Raw genomic sequence first — 18,486 nt, 5'->3', positions numbered from 1 at the left:
CTCATGTCTATCCCAGCATGCCTCTCTGCTCGGAGGCAGGAGATTCTGTCATCACCACAGTTACTGTCAGGACACATCATCAGTAGCTGTGGCAACTAATTAAGAACTGCCTGTCAGGCCTGTGGTCAGCGTGCACGTGTGGAAACATACAAACGAACAAACACGTTCAAATAATTAACACAAACACTTCGTAGCTAAATCTAGTGTATGTACCAGCAGGCACCAGCAAATCTACTCAACACCACTCACCAGCCGTCCCCTTACACACACATCATACACTTCGTGGAGAATTACTCTTACAGATATTTATGTGCTAATGTCTTAGCAGATGTGAAAACTAAAGTGTGTGCAAGATGGTTCTACAGAATGACTGGTAGTGTGGACCACAGCCTGCTATAGTTTATTATAATCAGATAATCACTGATGCTTCATTGTGCATAAAACATTTTAATGTTGTAGCTGAGGTGGAGCTATGTTTTTCATATACTGCTGGGTAGAATTAAATCAATTACTCAAATCAAAGACAATCTGCAGTTTTTAACACTAAAATGCAGGTTCCAGTTTCTCAAATTAGAAGATGCTTTTCTGACCCATGTCAGTGTAAATAAAGTCTTTAAATAAAGGCTTGAGAGAAATCAGTTGCAGCCATGGCATAGGATGGTTGTTTTTGTTGTTATTGGGTTTAGTGTCTGACGCACAATATTTTATAAGATGAATGTATTTTTATGTTTCTTAATTATTACATGTAAATGATTAAAACATAATTGGAGCAGAGTAAAAAGTACAGTGTTCACCCGCAACTCTACAAACATGCAAATAAATATACCATCGCGTTAGCTAAACAACATTTAAATCATGTTTCAGATAGTTGGTCTTTCTCTCTTACACGCACTAATAGTAGTGAGTGGTCGCATCAGTCCACAGCACATTAAGCAGTGATGCGAGCTCACCAGCTGTGAGAATGTGTACTGTAAGTTCATGTATGTGTGTCATCAGTAATGAAATGTGACTAGTATATATCAGTGAAAGTTGAGTGATAGACATAATGAGTAAAGAGGAAAAGAGGGCAGACAGAAGAGATATAAAGGAAAGAAGGATGAGGATGTATTCATTTCTTTTTCATAACGATTGATTACACATCTAAAGGAGGCCTGTGTCTGCACTTTGTCTTTGATGCTACTGGATGACTGAGAGGCCAGACCAAGGAATGAATACATATAAGGGAAAGTTATTATATTAGTGTTATCAGTCAAAAGTCATGAAAAGTCTGAAACAAGTATCACATTACTTTTATTACTAAATCTGTCTATCACACAGTGTTAAAAAAGAAAAAATGTGTACAGTCACATCACCTCTTAATACTGGTCCCATATTCTGGTGTTTGTTACAACTAAACTGTTAACTTAAAAAAAATCAGTAATTCTGTCACGTAAGATGAAAACTTTATAATGTACAAATGAATCTTGAATTATAACACCACATTTATGTCCATTTTATTAATTTATGAAGGGGACATTTCAAGCTAAAACTATATTAAGACTACTTGATGTTGTATACAGTATGCTATGAAACATTAAGTAAGTATTACTTAGACATATGTCGGCTTTAAAAGGTGGACCACATGTGAAAGGTAAGTGGGCAGAATGACTGAAGTAAAGTCATTCTATCCTTCACTACTTCCCCTAGTTTATGTCTAAACAAAAACTAAAGAATGTGAAACAGAAACAGGCCCCTGAAAGACAAACAAACCGATCTGAGAGCAGAAACCTTCCAGTCTCCAGGGTTCCAGCCAGTTAGCAATGTAAACACTCACATAAACCAGAAAAAAGTCCTGTTTGAGTCTCCACCTGTATCTTTGAGAATATTGATTGTATTTGTTCCCTTTCTGTCAAAGTGTAGCTACAACTAACTACAACTTAAAATGAGATAGCCAGCAATGCATTCTGGTCTTTTTTCCACATGGCCTCAATGAGTGTAAGGATAAGAATAAAACCCAAACAGGGTGCAGCCTTATGAGGAAGAAAAACTTGCCTTATAAAGAAGGACCAAAGACAATCCCAGTGCTATATTTTATCAAACCCGCATAACTTTCATTGCCTCCCTCTGCTTCTCTCTGTTGTTATCAGCAGATATGGAGGAGGTAAAGAATGAAATAGTGCAGCTGCAAGTGTTGTCTCAGTCTGATCTGGTCTGCTCTGTTCTTACATAGTTCCTTATCACACTTCAAACAGCTCTTGCTCCCTCTCCCACACACTCCTCTCTGCCCACTCTTTTTCTGTATCATTTACTCCCATTTCACTCACCTCCATTTGGTAAAGGATTATAGTCCGAGCCTGTGTCGCCCAGGTTAGCGCCTGCAATGTACAACCAAGCAGCTTCTTATCCTTGTTGTACTCCATGAAACATCTATCTGCTTTTTCTGTTATATGTTTTCAAATTCTGCTTTGTTGCATTCACTGTAGAAAAAACTAAATGACAAAGTAAACTACTTTTTCTCTCCTCTTCTACAGTATACCAGCACAAACAAATGTAACAGTATCAACACCAGAAATATCTGGATATGCATATCTGTTAGCAATGACAACTTTTAAGTATATGACGCTTTACTTCTCAACAAACATTAAAATGGTAAAAAGCTGCAACTTTGCAAAAAAAGGAGCTATAAAAAAAAAAGTGGTAGCAATGCAGTATTAGTTGGTGGTAGTGGGATTTAGTAGAGACCTTATTCGTAAATGAAGTTTCCCATGTACAGGTGATCTGATTAAGTATTTGGCAACTAGAAATGAAATGGCATAGTTCACAGTCAGATCCTGAAATAAATCAGCTTTACTTGCACACAAAATACATCAACATTGCTTTAAAAATTTGATAAGTTGAATTTTAAAATCTACAAACTGTCCTTTAAAACACATAAAATGGTATTTGCGTGTCAAATGTGAAGCTTATTGAAAAAAAAAAAAATGCCACCATCCTCCCAAGATACATTAAGCTTGAGTGTGTTAAGCCACGCTTCATTATATTGTAATAACACACCAAATTGCTATGAGAGCAGCCAAGAAAAATGATTCACAATTCACTTAGGACGTCAGGACTGAGTGTGCTTGTCATAACAGCCACATAGTAAATAAAAGTAACTTATTTTTCTGTCATGCCCATTCTTGGTTCACTGTGTAACTTTATAATTTGCTCTCAAAAGTAGGTAGAGATTGCAAACTGTACTACAACGCCTTGGTTGCAAGCAACATTGGACTAAAATATTATTAACATGACTCGTGGTCTCAGGAATCCCAGGAATACAAGGGTATTGAGTAATACACTATACATGTTGAGTTGGTCTCCATGGTGCACAATCATCTTACAAACATCAAATATAAACTAAATCAATTACATTTAAAAATGTAAATTACAAAGTTAAAGCTCCAATTAAGGAATAGATGCATAATCCGGGCTATGTTTCATATTCTGTTCACAATAAGTGACAAAAACACTCTTATTTGTTTATATTGATGTATGTGTTTGGTATTGATGTATAGGTTTGTGTGAAATTTAAGTACAAGCTCTGTCTTGGCCTGTAGGATGTTTACTTTAAGAACAATGTGTAATCCGGCATTTAATTTAAAATTTAATTTAAAAATCAGAAAACTACATTAAGAAAAATGGCTTTGAAAATCGAACATGTATCCATCTTTCCCGCCGCCACTTGTGTTATACAGGAGAATTCACTTGGATTTATTAGGAGACAGAAGTCCAACAGGATGAATATTGTAGAACAGACAATCCTTAGTATTAGCAACAAAAATAGAGCCTCTAATAGTAGATTATTTTGCTATAAGCCTACATAAAATAAAATCCTTGCCCTGACCTGTTTTATTAAGTCCACACTGATAAGCTTGAACATCAACAGCTCAACATCCTCACCAGTAATGATTAAGTAATTAGTTCATGCACAGCTAGATGTGACTTTACTAAAAGCTGCAGTGTCTCTCCTGTTCTCCTGGTCCCACTTCTGCTCCCTCCATTAAGGTCTTTCTCTCCATCTCTCTTGCTCTCTTTGGACCACTAACCTTGATTCACTGTTCTACTCAACTCTGCCTCGGGCTGGGACATGCATTCACACACACCTATACACACCGACACATGTACAGACAGGCAGCTTTACAAGAAAACGCACAGCACTATACACTTAAGGGGAGATATACACATGTACTTGACCATGGTAAAGTAGACGTGGTTAGTTTGGGGCCAGTGTGAGGGGAAAGTGTGGCAAACCGAAACCACATGAGGCTGACTCGCACTCTTGCTCAGTCCAGAAGTATGTGAGCCTCTGGAGTGTGAGTGTGTGTGTGTGTGTGTGTGTGTGTCTTTTGTGTGCGTGGGGGTTGGTGGGTGGGTGGATTGGCGGCGGTGGCGGTAGTGGGGGGGGTAACAAAGTAGAACAAACCTAAGAAATAGAGGCAAAGAGGCAGAGTGAGCTCATTGCTCGACTTTAACCTTTATTCATCCAGGGAACAGTTGTGTTGCTGCTCATACATTCACATTGTAGCTGCTCCACTGTAACAACCACTTTCTTCTGGTGGCCACTGCAGCAGTAGACCAGTCAGAGGTTAGACGCTTAAAAGCAGTAGTTACTACAGCCACTTCATACATACGACAGTGCTGTATATGTGTTAAACTGGACCCTCCCCAGAATAATATTTTCCACATACCAAAGTTTGCATTCAAACTAATTCTAAAATCTCTGCTTTTTACTCCTTAGCTTCAATATAGCCAATGACATCATTGTAATAAAATGTATTTTTGCTTCTGCTCTTACAGCTTCATTAGTCATAGACAACTTTGACCAGTTCACATTTTTTTTCAATAGAGTCACATTAGTTTTCATCTAGTGATGTGCAAGTGTGACAGAGCTGGGACAGAGCTGGGCACAATTAACAAAACAGGAAACGCATCAATGAATTTGTCATTTGTATGTAGAGTAAATCACATCTTTCTACAGATGCTACTAAAATCATAAATGTAAGAAAAAGTCGAACTCCTGACCAACAACACCACATTTTAAAGGAAAATTCCTCCATTTTGAAACCTGGCTTTTATTGGACATTCCTATTTGAGAGAATTTGGGGCCTGTTCCACCAAATTTAACATTCAAGCAGCCATTTTTACCGTAAGTTCCTCTTTCTTTGACACATTTCTCCAATCCAAACAAACCCACAGACTGCAAGTTTATATGTAATTTTCAAGTAACCAACACTTAGGAAACTGCTACTACTCGCAAGCTTCATATAACACAACACTAGCTAGGTGTCAAAAAGAAAGTTGAACGTGAGACAGTTGGCTTCTTAACATTCCTTCTCCACAAGGTATCAAATTATGTCTGTCCAAGATCGGTTCATACATCAGCATTGTCAGCTTAGCTTCCCTCCCCCAATCCACAATCACATCTACAGGAGATGAGAACTATGAACAGCTTTTGCATTTTTAACTAAATATGTAGGTAACAAGATAAATTCTACCCTGAAATTGTGAAGTATTCTACAAATTGTCACTGGGGTTTTTCATCTAAAGAATCCGTTTGTACCACAAAACCAGATATTTTTTCTCATGCAGAACTCAACACACAAACTGTAGTAGTTCTCTTTCAGACTCGCACTTAACTTCACATAGCTCACTGTAGTTAGGGACTAACCCTACAAGGCAGAGTGACGCTGTGTGTTAAGGTAGTATTTTATGTGTGTGTGTGTGTGTGTGTGTGTGAGGTTAAGTCTAAGAGACAGTTTATGTCATGGGGAGGTAGCGCTGTATCTGCTAACCGTTACTCCAACAAGACAGCTCGCTTGGCTCACACACACACACACCCTCACACACTTAACAAACATGCATGAGACGCACACCCAGACACTTTATTTACCTTTGGCCCAATATAACCATAGTGACAGTTAACCTAGCCACTTAATGCAAAGAGACAGTCCCTTCTACAAAGACTTAAATTCAGAAGGGGGTAGTATATGTCCCTGTGTGAGAGAGAGAGTAAATCTGGCTGAACTGGAAAAAAAAACAAAACAGAGAAAACAATAACAAAAGCATTCCAGAAAGTGGCAGAGAGCAAAAAGAGAAAAAGAAGGGCACAGGGAGAGAGACCTTGACGTGATACAGTGAAGAGTGAGGTGGAGACAAAGGGGTGAGGTGTTATGTGCCAGCATGACACTGCAGAGAAGAATGCAGTTTCAGTTTTGGGGTATCAGATAAAATACACTGTTTTGTTTAGCAGTTACATGGATTAAAGCTACTTGGTTGGTCTTTGTGAATTTTTTTTAAAATTTCCTACACTGGCTTACAGTCCATACCCGATAAACAACAATATTTTTTAGTCAAACTCACTTGATTTTTTTCTTGTTTTAAATTACTGATCCTTTTGTTCCCGAACTGTTACTACAACACACTAAATATAACTTCATACAATTGCAATTTCCACCTTAAACAGAAACCACACAATTAACTCCTGTAATACAACACCAAAGAAGTCTGGATTTGGGAACACGAAATCCCACCCCTGTTCTTGTTGTGGGGAAAACAAGGAAACCTGAGAAACAAGGGGGAGACAGGGTGAGAGGGAGAGGGGGAGAGAAGTGGAACTGGAGGTGGTGAGGGGGAGGAGAGAGGAGACAGAGGGAGAGAGGGCGAGTACATGAAAAGGGGGGAGGGTTTAATAAACATTGTGTTGCTTTGTTTAGGTTAGTGGGCCATACATTCCAAGGAAAGGGAGGCATGGAAGCATGGGGTGGGGGCTTAGGCGATAAAACAACCGTGTGGAAAAGCTTGGGAGGGGAGAAAAGGGAGTCACTCACATCTGGACTCCACCAAACACACTGAAGTCTGCATAGTGTCACCATGCAGGGGAGTGTGTTTGTGTAGTTTAGTGTATCAGTTTTAAAATAAATCAAATACCTTCACATTAAGAATCGCAGGACTATCTCCAGTGAAAGCCTTACATGTCCTGTTTTGATGTTTTAGTTCACAGGTTGCTCTACAGCTGCGTGTCCGCTGGGAATTTTACTGTACTGCCTTCTTCTGCTTCTTATCACTGCCAGTGTTACTGTTTGCACAACTTTGCAGTTCTCTAATTGGAGCAGCAGAACTCCTGATCAGTCTTTCCCACAGGCATTGAGTGGTGCTCACTTAAAAACACAAATGCCTTGGGGAGTTATGGCCTCAGTAGGTGTCCTGACCTTACAATCTATGACAACTGTGGAAAAACTATTGTTTAGTTTCATGAATGCAAAGATATAAATCTGAAAGATTGAGTGTTTGGAGGGCCTAGGTTGCAAATCAGCAGGCAGCCCTAGCCTGTATGTAAGTTGAAGCTGTTAGTGGTGCTGCATATTTTAATACTGATGTGAGCCAGTAACACACTGTGATGTTTACACATCATCTGTGAGCGCTTTCTAATCTATAGAAACAGGGCAGGAAATACTGTTTTCTATGGCTTTCACATTTCTGAGTTCATCATATGCTCATATGAACATAGAGGAGGTTTTTTTTAATCATTGTCATTCTTTCTTTCTGAAGAGATTCCTTTCAAGTCTAGCTCAGTGTGTGAGATGGTGTGCAAAATCTGCACTCCTTACTCTGTGCAAAAAAATGCATTTAAGAGCTGGAGATAAAATGAGGCTTCAGCAGTCTGAGTTACGCAAATCCACAAGCCAGCGGGTATTTTATTTTCCATGGACAAAGTTTTCTTGCTAAGCTGCAATGGAGTAGTACAAACACAGTAACACACTAAAGCGATGTTAAACCTTACTTGCCAATTTCATCATTAAGTCATACAAAATAGGGGTGGGAACTTGTGGCAAACACAAATCAATCTGATTCTTGATTCAATGAAAAGACAGAAAGGCACTATATTTTGGCTCTGCAGAGGTCTGGGTCAAACCTTTGATTTCGGTTCATTGTTCACTGAGCTGCAAATGAAACAACAGTTCAGGTAACTGCCTCGAATGAAGAACATCGTAATATATATATATATATATATTTTTTTTTTAAGTTATTTATGTAAATTAAAAAAACCCATAATATATATACAGTGATCTGTATATACTGTGTTAAAAACAGAAGCTGCTATGTGTGCTGTATAGTGTTGGTAGTGGGAGGAGAAACCAGAGCTCTCAACCATGTTGAAGCATTACGTGTCTGTGACGAGAGCCAGCGTTATTCAAAACACTACACAGCCACAGGTCTGTAGAAACAAGTTTTTTCTTTGCCCTCCCCCAGAGTTAACTGAAGATTTGTAAAGTAATGCAGTGTGTGTTGCTGAGCTGCCCTCATTTGTTAATACCAATATTTGGTGCTTGAATCTGCCAATGTTTGTCTTTAGGTGATGGGCTACGAGCTTTTCATAAAATCGTCTTCAAAAGCTCATTATGAAGCTATTAAAATGCAGCCAAACAATTAGCTTTTCTGAAGATGAGCTGACAATATAAGACCCCTCTGTGTACTGTACACTGTCCATGTACTACACTCTGATGTCATGGTTGATTTTTTTCATTTTGGCAACATCATTTCAAAAATCACTTTCTAGCATTTGGGAATTGATCCAGAATCATGGAAAACATGATTCTTAATTCTTCTGTGAATCGTTTTCATCCACCTCTACAAATAAGGCTGTTTTGGAGTTGGCAATCACAAAAGCATTATATACATCACAATATTTATAAATATGAACTCTAATGTTTCTATGTTTAACACACTACTGAAGAACTGAACTTTTAGATAGGATATCAAGGCTGAGGCGGAACAACCAGAAATCTGACAGACAGACAGCTGTTCAGCATTTAAATGTCTGTCTCTAAACTCCTACGCACAGCCTGTCTGTTAGAGTGATTGACGGTAGGTGTGTATATGTGTGTGCGATCACTGTCAGGCTGACCATGTGTCTGCAGTCATCTAGTCATCTGCAGACGGGAGGGACGCACAGGCTGGCCGGCTGGCAGACAGACCAAACAGCAGATTCAGATGGCAGACAGACAGATAAAAAGCACTATGTAACATCATTTAGAGGCAAAAGATAGCTGAGGAATATCTGCTACAAGATTTAAATCTCAGCTCACACAGACAAACAGAGGACCAGAACCGTGGTGATGTGAAGCTACGTGGCCAGGGATGCAGATGATAATCTTAATGGACTGGTCATCTCTCTGTAAGCCCCTGATTCACACACACATAGAGGAGGGTTTATATCTCAAAAGCTTCCTACTACTCTTGAACTGAAATCAGCTTAGAGAGCAGAGGACAGTTATTGGAAAGGAATGTAAGGAGAGTAAAAATAGTTTTCTTTGTGATTTCAGTATATACATACATGGCTGACAGTGATTGTAGCAGAATGTCCTCTGGGATTTTCTCATGAGTCCGCACACAGAGATCAGAAATGAGACTCTTTCTATGCTATACTGCACAGCGATTGCTTATGGCTACTTCTGTGTGTGTGTACTTAATGACAGATGTATTCTTCACTGGACTAATGGAAACTACTTCAGCCGTGGCTCACAAAGAGACACACAAGAAAACTTGGCAGTGTCTATATATCTAGTCTACCTGAAAGATAGCACAAAGAGGCTCAATTCCATATACACACACGGGCACACACATTTGGTGTGTCACATTTACTCAATATGCAGACAAAGCAACAGCCTAATGTAAAATAAAAAACAAAAACTGTTGTTTTATGAACAGTTTGTCTCCCTCTTAAATAAATCCAGATGTTACCTGTCACTTTAAAGATACTCCCCTATCTTATTTTGTCCAAAGTGTCTCTTAAGGACTTTGAGGGTAACAAAAATAGCCCTAGCAAGGGCACTAAAAGACACACGTGCCTAAATAAAATCACACTTCACATGATTCAAATTCTGCTTTTAAATCTCATTTAGCCTTTGCTGGGTAGTTGATAGAAGAGGAAGACAAGAAAGGTTAAGGGAAAAAGTGTCCCAGGGCAGATTTGAAGCCAGGGCATTCAGTTACACTTTAGCCAACTGAGCCACATGAATTTCCCAACACTCATGCATTTTTGGCCTCAGTGGTTTGGCCTAACCCCAGTACCATCAAACATTTGCTAAAACATGCAGGACAATGTCAGGATTTGGTTACAGTGACAAGAGGAAATCTGGACATCAGCAAGCTTTCGGCACCAAGGCTGGCAGTTAGCAGGACTAGCTCTCTGCCTTCAGTTCTTCACATCTAACCTTTACAATAGTGTGTTGCTGCCAATAGAAAATCTTAATAGTGTTAATAGCTAATCTTTTAGCAAGGTTTCCTGCAGCGTTTAATGGCAAATGACCTTTCCCAAAATAAAGACCTCCTCCACTAGTGTCACAAAAACATATCATACTTAGATATATAAAACACTAACTTTCCAGGAAATAAGCACAAATTCATATATAGGAAATCCTGAAAAGCCCAAAATTGGTTGAGAGATACCCATGTAAATATTTATCATGGGTTTGTGTTCAATTATATTTATAGTGACATCTTGATTAAACTATGCTATTATTAGTGGAAATAATATGAGTTTTTGATTAACATTCATAGTTTATATTTTCAAATTGGTGTACACTGTGTATATTGAGCCCAGTTTATAAGATAATTCAGTGTTTCTAATGAAAGAAGAACTTAAGAAGCTGAGCAGAGCAAAGAGTGGAACAAGAAAGGTTTTTGGTCTTATCTCACATATAAAACAGCACAGAAAGTATTTAATTATCAGTGGGATTATCTGGATCAAAAATAAACATTTTGAGGACATTAAACCATCAAAACAAAACTCTATACATTTGTAAAATGATGGGTAATTTACAATAAACCTAAAGATTTAGAGACACCTAACAATGTTTCGGTTTAAGTTAGATTTGGCCCTGTGTTAACCTAGATTAGGAGTTCATGTAAAAATGTAGTATGTCAATAGCCAAACAAGCAGGTTTCCTTTGAATGACAGTAAAATAAGCTAAATCTGAACCTAAACACTTTACCTTTATTAGACTCTACCTCATTTACAAACTATCAACTATGAACCAGTGGGGCAATCACAGTAGTTACAAACTCATCATGTATCACAGACGTACTGGAGTGAATATACTGATCTTAGTGAGAACAGATGCAGAACTGGCTAAAACGATTTTCAAGAACCTGTCCTGCTTAATATGAACTGACAGTATTTCTGCCCCACTGGGCTTTCATTAGGCCTCTATTATTTTTGTATTAGATAATTTGTGATTCGAAGCATACCACTCCAAATCCTACACACACAAAATAAAGATGTTGGAAAAAAAAAAAAAAAAAAAAACTTCCTTTCCATTTTTTAAGGATTAACCACAATGTGACATTGTGTAAAATGAACTAAAGGATTTCATTCCCTTTGATTTTTGTAAATAAAGAACAAACATTATATTTGCTTTGATTCTGTCAGAGCAAAACCTTGTGGGATACCAAACTCTCCAGTTAAACAGTGACTGCTCTGTCTGTCTCTGCTGTGTGTAGCGTCTGCAGTGTATTTTACAGACTTGTCACTTTGACAACAAAAAACAACTCCCTCATTAACAACCAGATGCTATTAGTGTGTGTTTGTGTGAAAGAAAGACAGAGGAAGGAAGAAAAGACAGGGGATACTATATGACTGACACAAAGGGAAAGGATGTGTCCTTGTTAAAGTGGACATTTCTGTGATGAAAAGAGAAAAGAATATAGAAGGGAAGAGGTGTGTTGTTCTGCTGAGGGAACAAAGTTAGTCAGTGCACCTTTATTAAAGACCAAGCTCAGCTAAACAAACAGCACCTGGTAACTTCAAACCTCATGACAGCTGTCTAACTACACACAGACAGACAGAGGCAGGATGGGAGACACAGAAATGGCAGATGGAATAATTGACAGCCAGGTTGGCACAGTCACAAAGACAAACAACAGAAAACCAGTTGAATACTGCTTCAATTTTCCAGTTTGACATGGTGGACATTATTTCCAAGAAGCAAAAAAGCTTAAATGATCTGTCAGTAATGAAACTTTTTCAATTTTGAATCAAACTGTTCCAACGTGAATCAATAGATTTACGGACCTACTACACATTCTCATGTGGTGAAAACATCCAAATATCACTGTGTACCGCCCATTAATATGAATGAATATTTCAAAAGATGTACTCAAATGTGAAATTGTCTGTTAATGCAGAAACAACCATAAATGAGCACTGATTTCAAATGGGATGCTTAGCAAAGACAAATTAGCTAAAAGATGGCATGACTGTAAATTGATGAGTATGATCAGATCACTATAACAGCAATCTACACATTAAAAAGGAACCCTGAGTCAAGGTGAAATGTGCTGATGATGATGACAATAACAACTATGGCTTTGACGGTGACAGTGATGGATGAAGCTCGGCTCTTAGCTGGCCAGTCTCAACTCACCCTTTTCAGCGCGCCCCATGTGAGCTGTGTCCAATAGAAGCAAAGCAGAGAATAATAAGACAGAATTAGATTGGAAAGCAGGCACAGCCTGACACATAAACATATACAAGATACATGCAGTGTGTGTTTTAAGATTCAGCATACCCCTCTATGGATCCACAAGAGTAACTACAATAACTCAAGTAATAACATTACGCTACTGCTACCTATAAAATCTCATTCATGGTGTTTGGCTTTCGCATAGGGCTGGGCATCAAACCTCCATATTTATTTTATTAAAATTCAAAGTTTTCAGTTTGTCATTCTGAATTTTATCCACACATGCCCAATCTCAATGTTTACCCTGTGCTCATTGTGACCCTAAAAATAAATATTTTCCTAAAACTGTCTTCACCTGTCTGCTCACACACACACACATACACACACAAACATGCCAGTCATGTCTCCATTATATATCATTACCACCACACACCAGACTACACAAGTGGTACTGAGGCTGCTCACATCCGTGTGTCTGAGTGTGAAGCTAAGTGTGTTATGTGTGTGTGTGTGCACTGTAATGTAATTAATCCACAGAGCGTGTTGATTACTTAATCTGTCATTAGCCAGCCATGTGTGGAAGTGTGTGTGTGATTGCGTGTGTGTATATGTGTGAGGCAACAGTGTGTTTCAAGGCCCTCTTGTACTGACAGCTGTGGCCAGAGCCAAACAGGGCAGAGTAGAGATTGATGATACTGGACTAATACCATCATTCATCAGGGATGTGATATTTCAAAGGGTTTGGGATTTGTTTTGGATGCACTAGCTCCTTTCATTTCCAATAAGACTTTGCCACCTTCTTGTACTTGCTGCTTGCTGACTGATTTACACCCAACATGTACCAGTATGTAAAGGTCAATCCTGACCATAACATTAGGTTTACTTCCAGCTGACAAATCCAAATTTTGAGCACAAAATGGTGGAACTACCAGAAAATCATTAAATAAGTGGAAATATCACGTTTCAGGTGGACTGTCAGGTCACAATATATTACTATCAACACCTGTAAGAGACTGTGGTATATTGCCATTAAGTTGACCCTTATTATGAAGACTTGTTTATTACACTAAACTAAACAAAGCTGGCCGGACGTTGCCCAGTGTTCTTTTTTGACAGCTGCCAAAATCCCAGTAATAGAGGCGTGACTATAATACATGTCAGAAACCGGAAGCATACCGGCGTTGCTTCAAAACAATGGCAGGTATGTATTAACATATTATTTTGTTGGTCTTCCACATTTATGTTTTCAGTTGGACTCAAACAAAGCTGTTGTGCAGCAGGAACAACATTTTCATGACAGTGGTCACAGAGGTGAGTCGCAGAAACATCATTAAAACATCACACCCTTTGCCCTTTAGGCACCTCTCCCATGTTACACAAACAGTGACCCAGCATGGGTGTGGCAATTTTACCACCTCTGCTGCCGCATAATGCAGGGTCAACAATCGCCCCCTCATTACAAAAACGCAAAATGCTTCCCCAAGGGCTCTCAACACCCTTAGGCACTTCCTTAAAAATGTAAACTTTTCTGCATTAGGTAAAATAACATACATGACAAAGAGTTACTCCCGTAGTGTTTAATGAAAACATATCTAATGACTCACAGAGTATCCCATTATACAAATTTTCATCTGGTTTGGAAACCTGATCCACATTCTGCATCAGTCATGTTTTCAGTCTCACTCTTTTTAACTCTCTCACAACATGAGGTTGCACTGCTGTTATGTGTTGCTAATCCATTTTTCAAGGCAAATTCTGAAATTCATTCAAACAAACACACACAGTCTAACGAGGGATTAACTAATGAATTCTCTCACCAGATTAATTACATTTTATACAGCCGCTTGTGTGCTAGCAGACTTCATCCCCCAAACGGCTGAAGAAATGAGCAAGTACTTTCAAAGAGATGTTTTTTTTTTTTTTTTTTTAAAATCAATCACTAAATTGAAATCCGTAGAAACAGATTGGCTCTGGGCAAAGTGGCGTTTGATTTGAGGAGAAGACATGACGATAGATCTGAGGGACAGCAGACTGAAGCATTACTTTTAACGAGAAAACATGTAAAGCTGTCTTTGATTTGGCGCCATTTTACATGGCATGAGTAGAATGAAGAGGAATTTTCAGATGAATCTAAATGAGAGGCAAACATTTCACATGTTCATCTCTATAACGCTGTACTCCGGAGGGCTTAAAAGCATCGGCCTCCTTCTTTCCCTTTAAGTAACAGCAACACATATGAATTGACACACACTTTTGCTCCATGCACACACAGGACATGACAGAAACACACACATACAGACACTCACCAAACACACACATACACGCCCTCCTGCTGTTTTCACAGTCTCTTGTGTGTAGAAGATGCCCATGGCAAAGAACCAATGGTTGCATTTCAGATTTTTTCCTCCTCCTCCTCTTCTCTTTTTCACCATCACTCTTATTCTCTTGCCTTTCTCCGGGAAAACGCACAATGTTATTTCATCTCCCAAATGAAGCTGAAAAGTAATTATAATTAAACCAACTTGGATCTAATGTTCAAAATACTAAAATAATTTACAGTTATAATTAAACCAGCTCAGATGTGGTGTTCAGTAGCAGAGGCATTGGAGACACTAATAGAAAACAATTATTTCACTTCATTAAGATTAAAGACTCTGGGAATCTATGTCACAACCCGATCAGAGAGGAGACAGATTTAGAAAGTTGTCAAATTAACATAAACTGAGTAACTGGTATCATGAAGGCGCACTCACATTTATTACAATGACTTTGTAAGTGATAAGAAAAAACAACACTGCCACAAAACACAATGATAAGAAGAGAGAAAGAGACAGATTTATATAAAGGCTTATAATTTACAGTTTGACTTTCCAAATGGAAAAGTAGACGATAAAGGCAGATTTAGAAAAAAGACACAAACTCAAAGTGACTTTGTTAAGATATGACAGGCAGTTTTAAATCCTCACTGCTGAATTTTCATGTCCCAGTCTGTGATTTCTGACAGCAGCGGCTACTGACACAACACCACAACACACAGCTCTCCTCTGATTTTCTATATGAATTCCTTCATTATTGACTTCTGATCTAATAATCAGCACTTGGCAGTTCACAATGGCTGTATTAATGATCTGCCCATTAACTCTTTCAGTCCCACCGATTACACATTTTACTGAGCAAATGAAAGTGCTGTCAGATATAAAAATGACTATTCTGATCTGGAAAATCTAGCAGGACCTGCACTCTCTTGTAAAGCCTTGTTGTGACAGTGTGCTAAATGACACCCACTCATCTAAATTCTCAATATTTTTCATCATTTAGCATCCGCTGCATATAGAGAAAGGGGCATGGCACCTGCATATGAATCACTAGAAACTGTGATTGAACAAGCCATATTGCTGTATTTACTAAAAGTACTGGTAGGCTACTCTGGCTTGCTTTAATAAAAAATTCGGCAACACAACTTGTTGTTCTGAATAAGCCCCTCTCCACACTAATGATAGCCCACATGTGTATTGCAGCATCTAGTCACTAGTATTTACTTGCAAATTAACAGCACTCAAATTCCCAAAGAGGCCTCAAAGAAATTCCACACATTTGTTACCCAGAGGACCAAATGGCCACAAGGGAGGGGTAAGTGGGAGGCGGGGAGTTATGTGATATGGGGGGAGGGGGGGGGGGGGGGGGGCAATAAAAAGTTCACAGATGAAGTGGTAATTAATGTTTAATTTCTATGCAAATGGTTAACAGACCTAAACGAATATTGGAGCTGGAAACGACATTATTATACTATTTCTGGTGGGTTCCAGGACTTAAATTGAGCATGATGTGTCCTTCATGACAACCTCAGAGTTTTAGTGTGTTTTTGGAGGTCAACTTTCAAACAGCTGCGTGAGTATCGTTCTTTCTGTGTATGTGTGTGTGTTGGGAGTTCAGAGCCGTACAAGTGCTGTATGCGGAAATAAAACGCACAGCAGCCACGCAGACAGCCGGAGACACAGGTAGGGAGAGTTTGCATCCGCGGAGTCTGATCGCTGGAGAAAATATAAAGAGTTCGTCTTTCTCCGCACCCTAACAGTCCTACAGCAACAACACAGACATCTACAACTTCCCTTTCGAGCTCACTGACCGGGCTCTTCTAAAAGCATCGCACCGGAGCGCATCAAGCAGCTTTTCAGTCTGCGTGGATGAAAACGGAGAAACTCTGTTCAGTGCGGGTTACGGGTTATTTGTACAAAGTGGGACCCGATCACAACCCGAAGTCCATCATCTGGGATTCAAAAGGATCCTAAGCAAAATTAAGATGAGTTTAATATCACGGTCATTTCATTTTTCACTCTTCGCCAACACATTTTACATTACACACGTTGACAGACTGCAGTAAACCACAGCTTGTCACAGGATAAAACTATTCAGCTGTCTTCTCCTCTAGTCAAACTAGACACCGCAAAAGCGATCACCCCGTCATCAAAAGGAAAATCGGAACGACCATTAGGTTTTATTGCGAGCAGCACGACCAAAAGTTGGAGCCGGGGAGGATCGTTTGGTTTGCGCACAGAGATCATTGCCTCATATCAAAGCAACAGCACTGTAGAAAATACTTTTAACCCATTAAGAGTCATAGCATTTAAATGACAAGTTTCCTAAACATGCATGTAAGTACACTTAAGATACCATATATTACTGCACAGTATAGTGGGGGCACAGGACGGAGCACCATAAAATACAAGATTACTGTAATAGACACAGTACTATGAGTAATTAGGATGACACTACATGAACCATATAGGTTTTAGGAGCACAGTAACTTTTTCTCCATTCATGCGCTGTTCGCCAGGCTGCTCTCTCCATTCAAGCTCTATACGCTGCGTATAATACGCGTTTTTAACCGGCACCCTCCACAAAACAAAACTAACTCTCGCCAGTTATCGCCTGTGCGCTCATGATTGCAAGTAAATGCAGCTTCTTTAGGGTTTTTATAGCATTTGTAGAGAAAAGCTCGGACCGAAAGTGATACGATACACAGAACCACGACAGAAATGCCGCAACTTAGTTTTGGTAACTGAGGGCAAGAGTTTCCAAACCAAGCATTAGGTCGGGGTTAGTCATTTTTGCAAATTAGTGCAACCTACTTGGCAAACAGACCGAATTCAAACGAGCCGATAATCTCACACGGGCTTGAACGCGACTCGCATGGGACTAAAGGAACATTTTACACCGAAACGATGACAAAAAGCCTCTTCACTCTCCGGAAAACGCCTTTATCACGTCCACGCATATTTACAAGCAGCCTGACAGCAATAAAACAGACGCCACGGTGTCTTTTCAACACGGAGACCAACTTTTCTCACACACCTAAACACACCTGTCAGGAATTCAGTGGCTTAACGCAGATGGAGGAAAAGACAATGTCGTCCAAACTTTGCTTTCAGCGAACAGAAACACTGCAAACAGTCTGTTTTGCCTCTGTTCGTCCTTACCTGTCGGTATCTGAGCAGAGACTGTCGGAAAGACAAACAGGAGTCCCAGGAATAGAGAGAAAAGTGTATCCATGTTTTAAAGCGTGGTCGCGTGCCTCTCTAACAGTTTTCTCCCCACCGAAAAGTTTTGTTTTCTCCGTGCTTGGTTTTATTTATCTCTCTCTTCAGTGGCTTGTTATTCCTCCTGTTGTGGTGGGGTCGGGCTCCCCATTCTCTCCTTTCTCCGGTTTGTCTCTTTTCGCTTCCTCCTGGCTCGCGGACACTATACTTTGTTTCACGCGGAGTGAGGGAGCGCGAGAGCGGAGTGAGGGAGGGAGGGCTTGACGTCACGAGGCAGGAGTTGATTAGACAAAAAAAAAAAAAAAAACTAATTATAAAAAGCAAGGTCAAAAAACTTGGATCTATTTTACTGTGTTGTATTGCGCATGCTCTACATTTGTATTTATTTTCTTTCTGTCATTGTTAATTCTTAACATATTGTTGTAATCACCACAAACACCCAGAGCCCCCCACACCCCCACATAGGA

At 39.4% G+C, this 18,486-nt stretch overlaps 1 protein-coding gene across 4 annotated transcripts in view; it reads right to left on the bottom strand.

The window, feature by feature from the left end:
* ptprk (protein tyrosine phosphatase receptor type K) overlaps positions 1–18,243 on the bottom strand; it is a 104,549-nt gene extending 86,306 nt beyond the window's left edge. For all 4 annotated transcript variants that reach the window (XM_026318335.2, XM_026318336.2, XM_026318337.2 and 1 more), the window contains exon 1: positions 17,960–18,243. In XM_026318335.2, coding sequence (XP_026174120.1) covers positions 17,960–18,032 — 73 coding nt within the window. In that variant the 5' untranslated portion in view covers positions 18,033–18,243. The remainder of the gene's footprint in view (positions 1–17,959) is intronic.
* Between the last annotated feature and the right edge of the window lie 243 nt (positions 18,244–18,486).

The sequence above is a fragment of the Mastacembelus armatus genome, chromosome 24 (genome assembly GCF_900324485.2).
Source record: "Mastacembelus armatus chromosome 24, fMasArm1.2, whole genome shotgun sequence".
In the NCBI taxonomy this organism is placed as follows: domain Eukaryota; kingdom Metazoa; phylum Chordata; class Actinopteri; order Synbranchiformes; family Mastacembelidae; genus Mastacembelus; species Mastacembelus armatus.
This window is presented reverse-complemented; position numbering and strand designations above follow the sequence as displayed.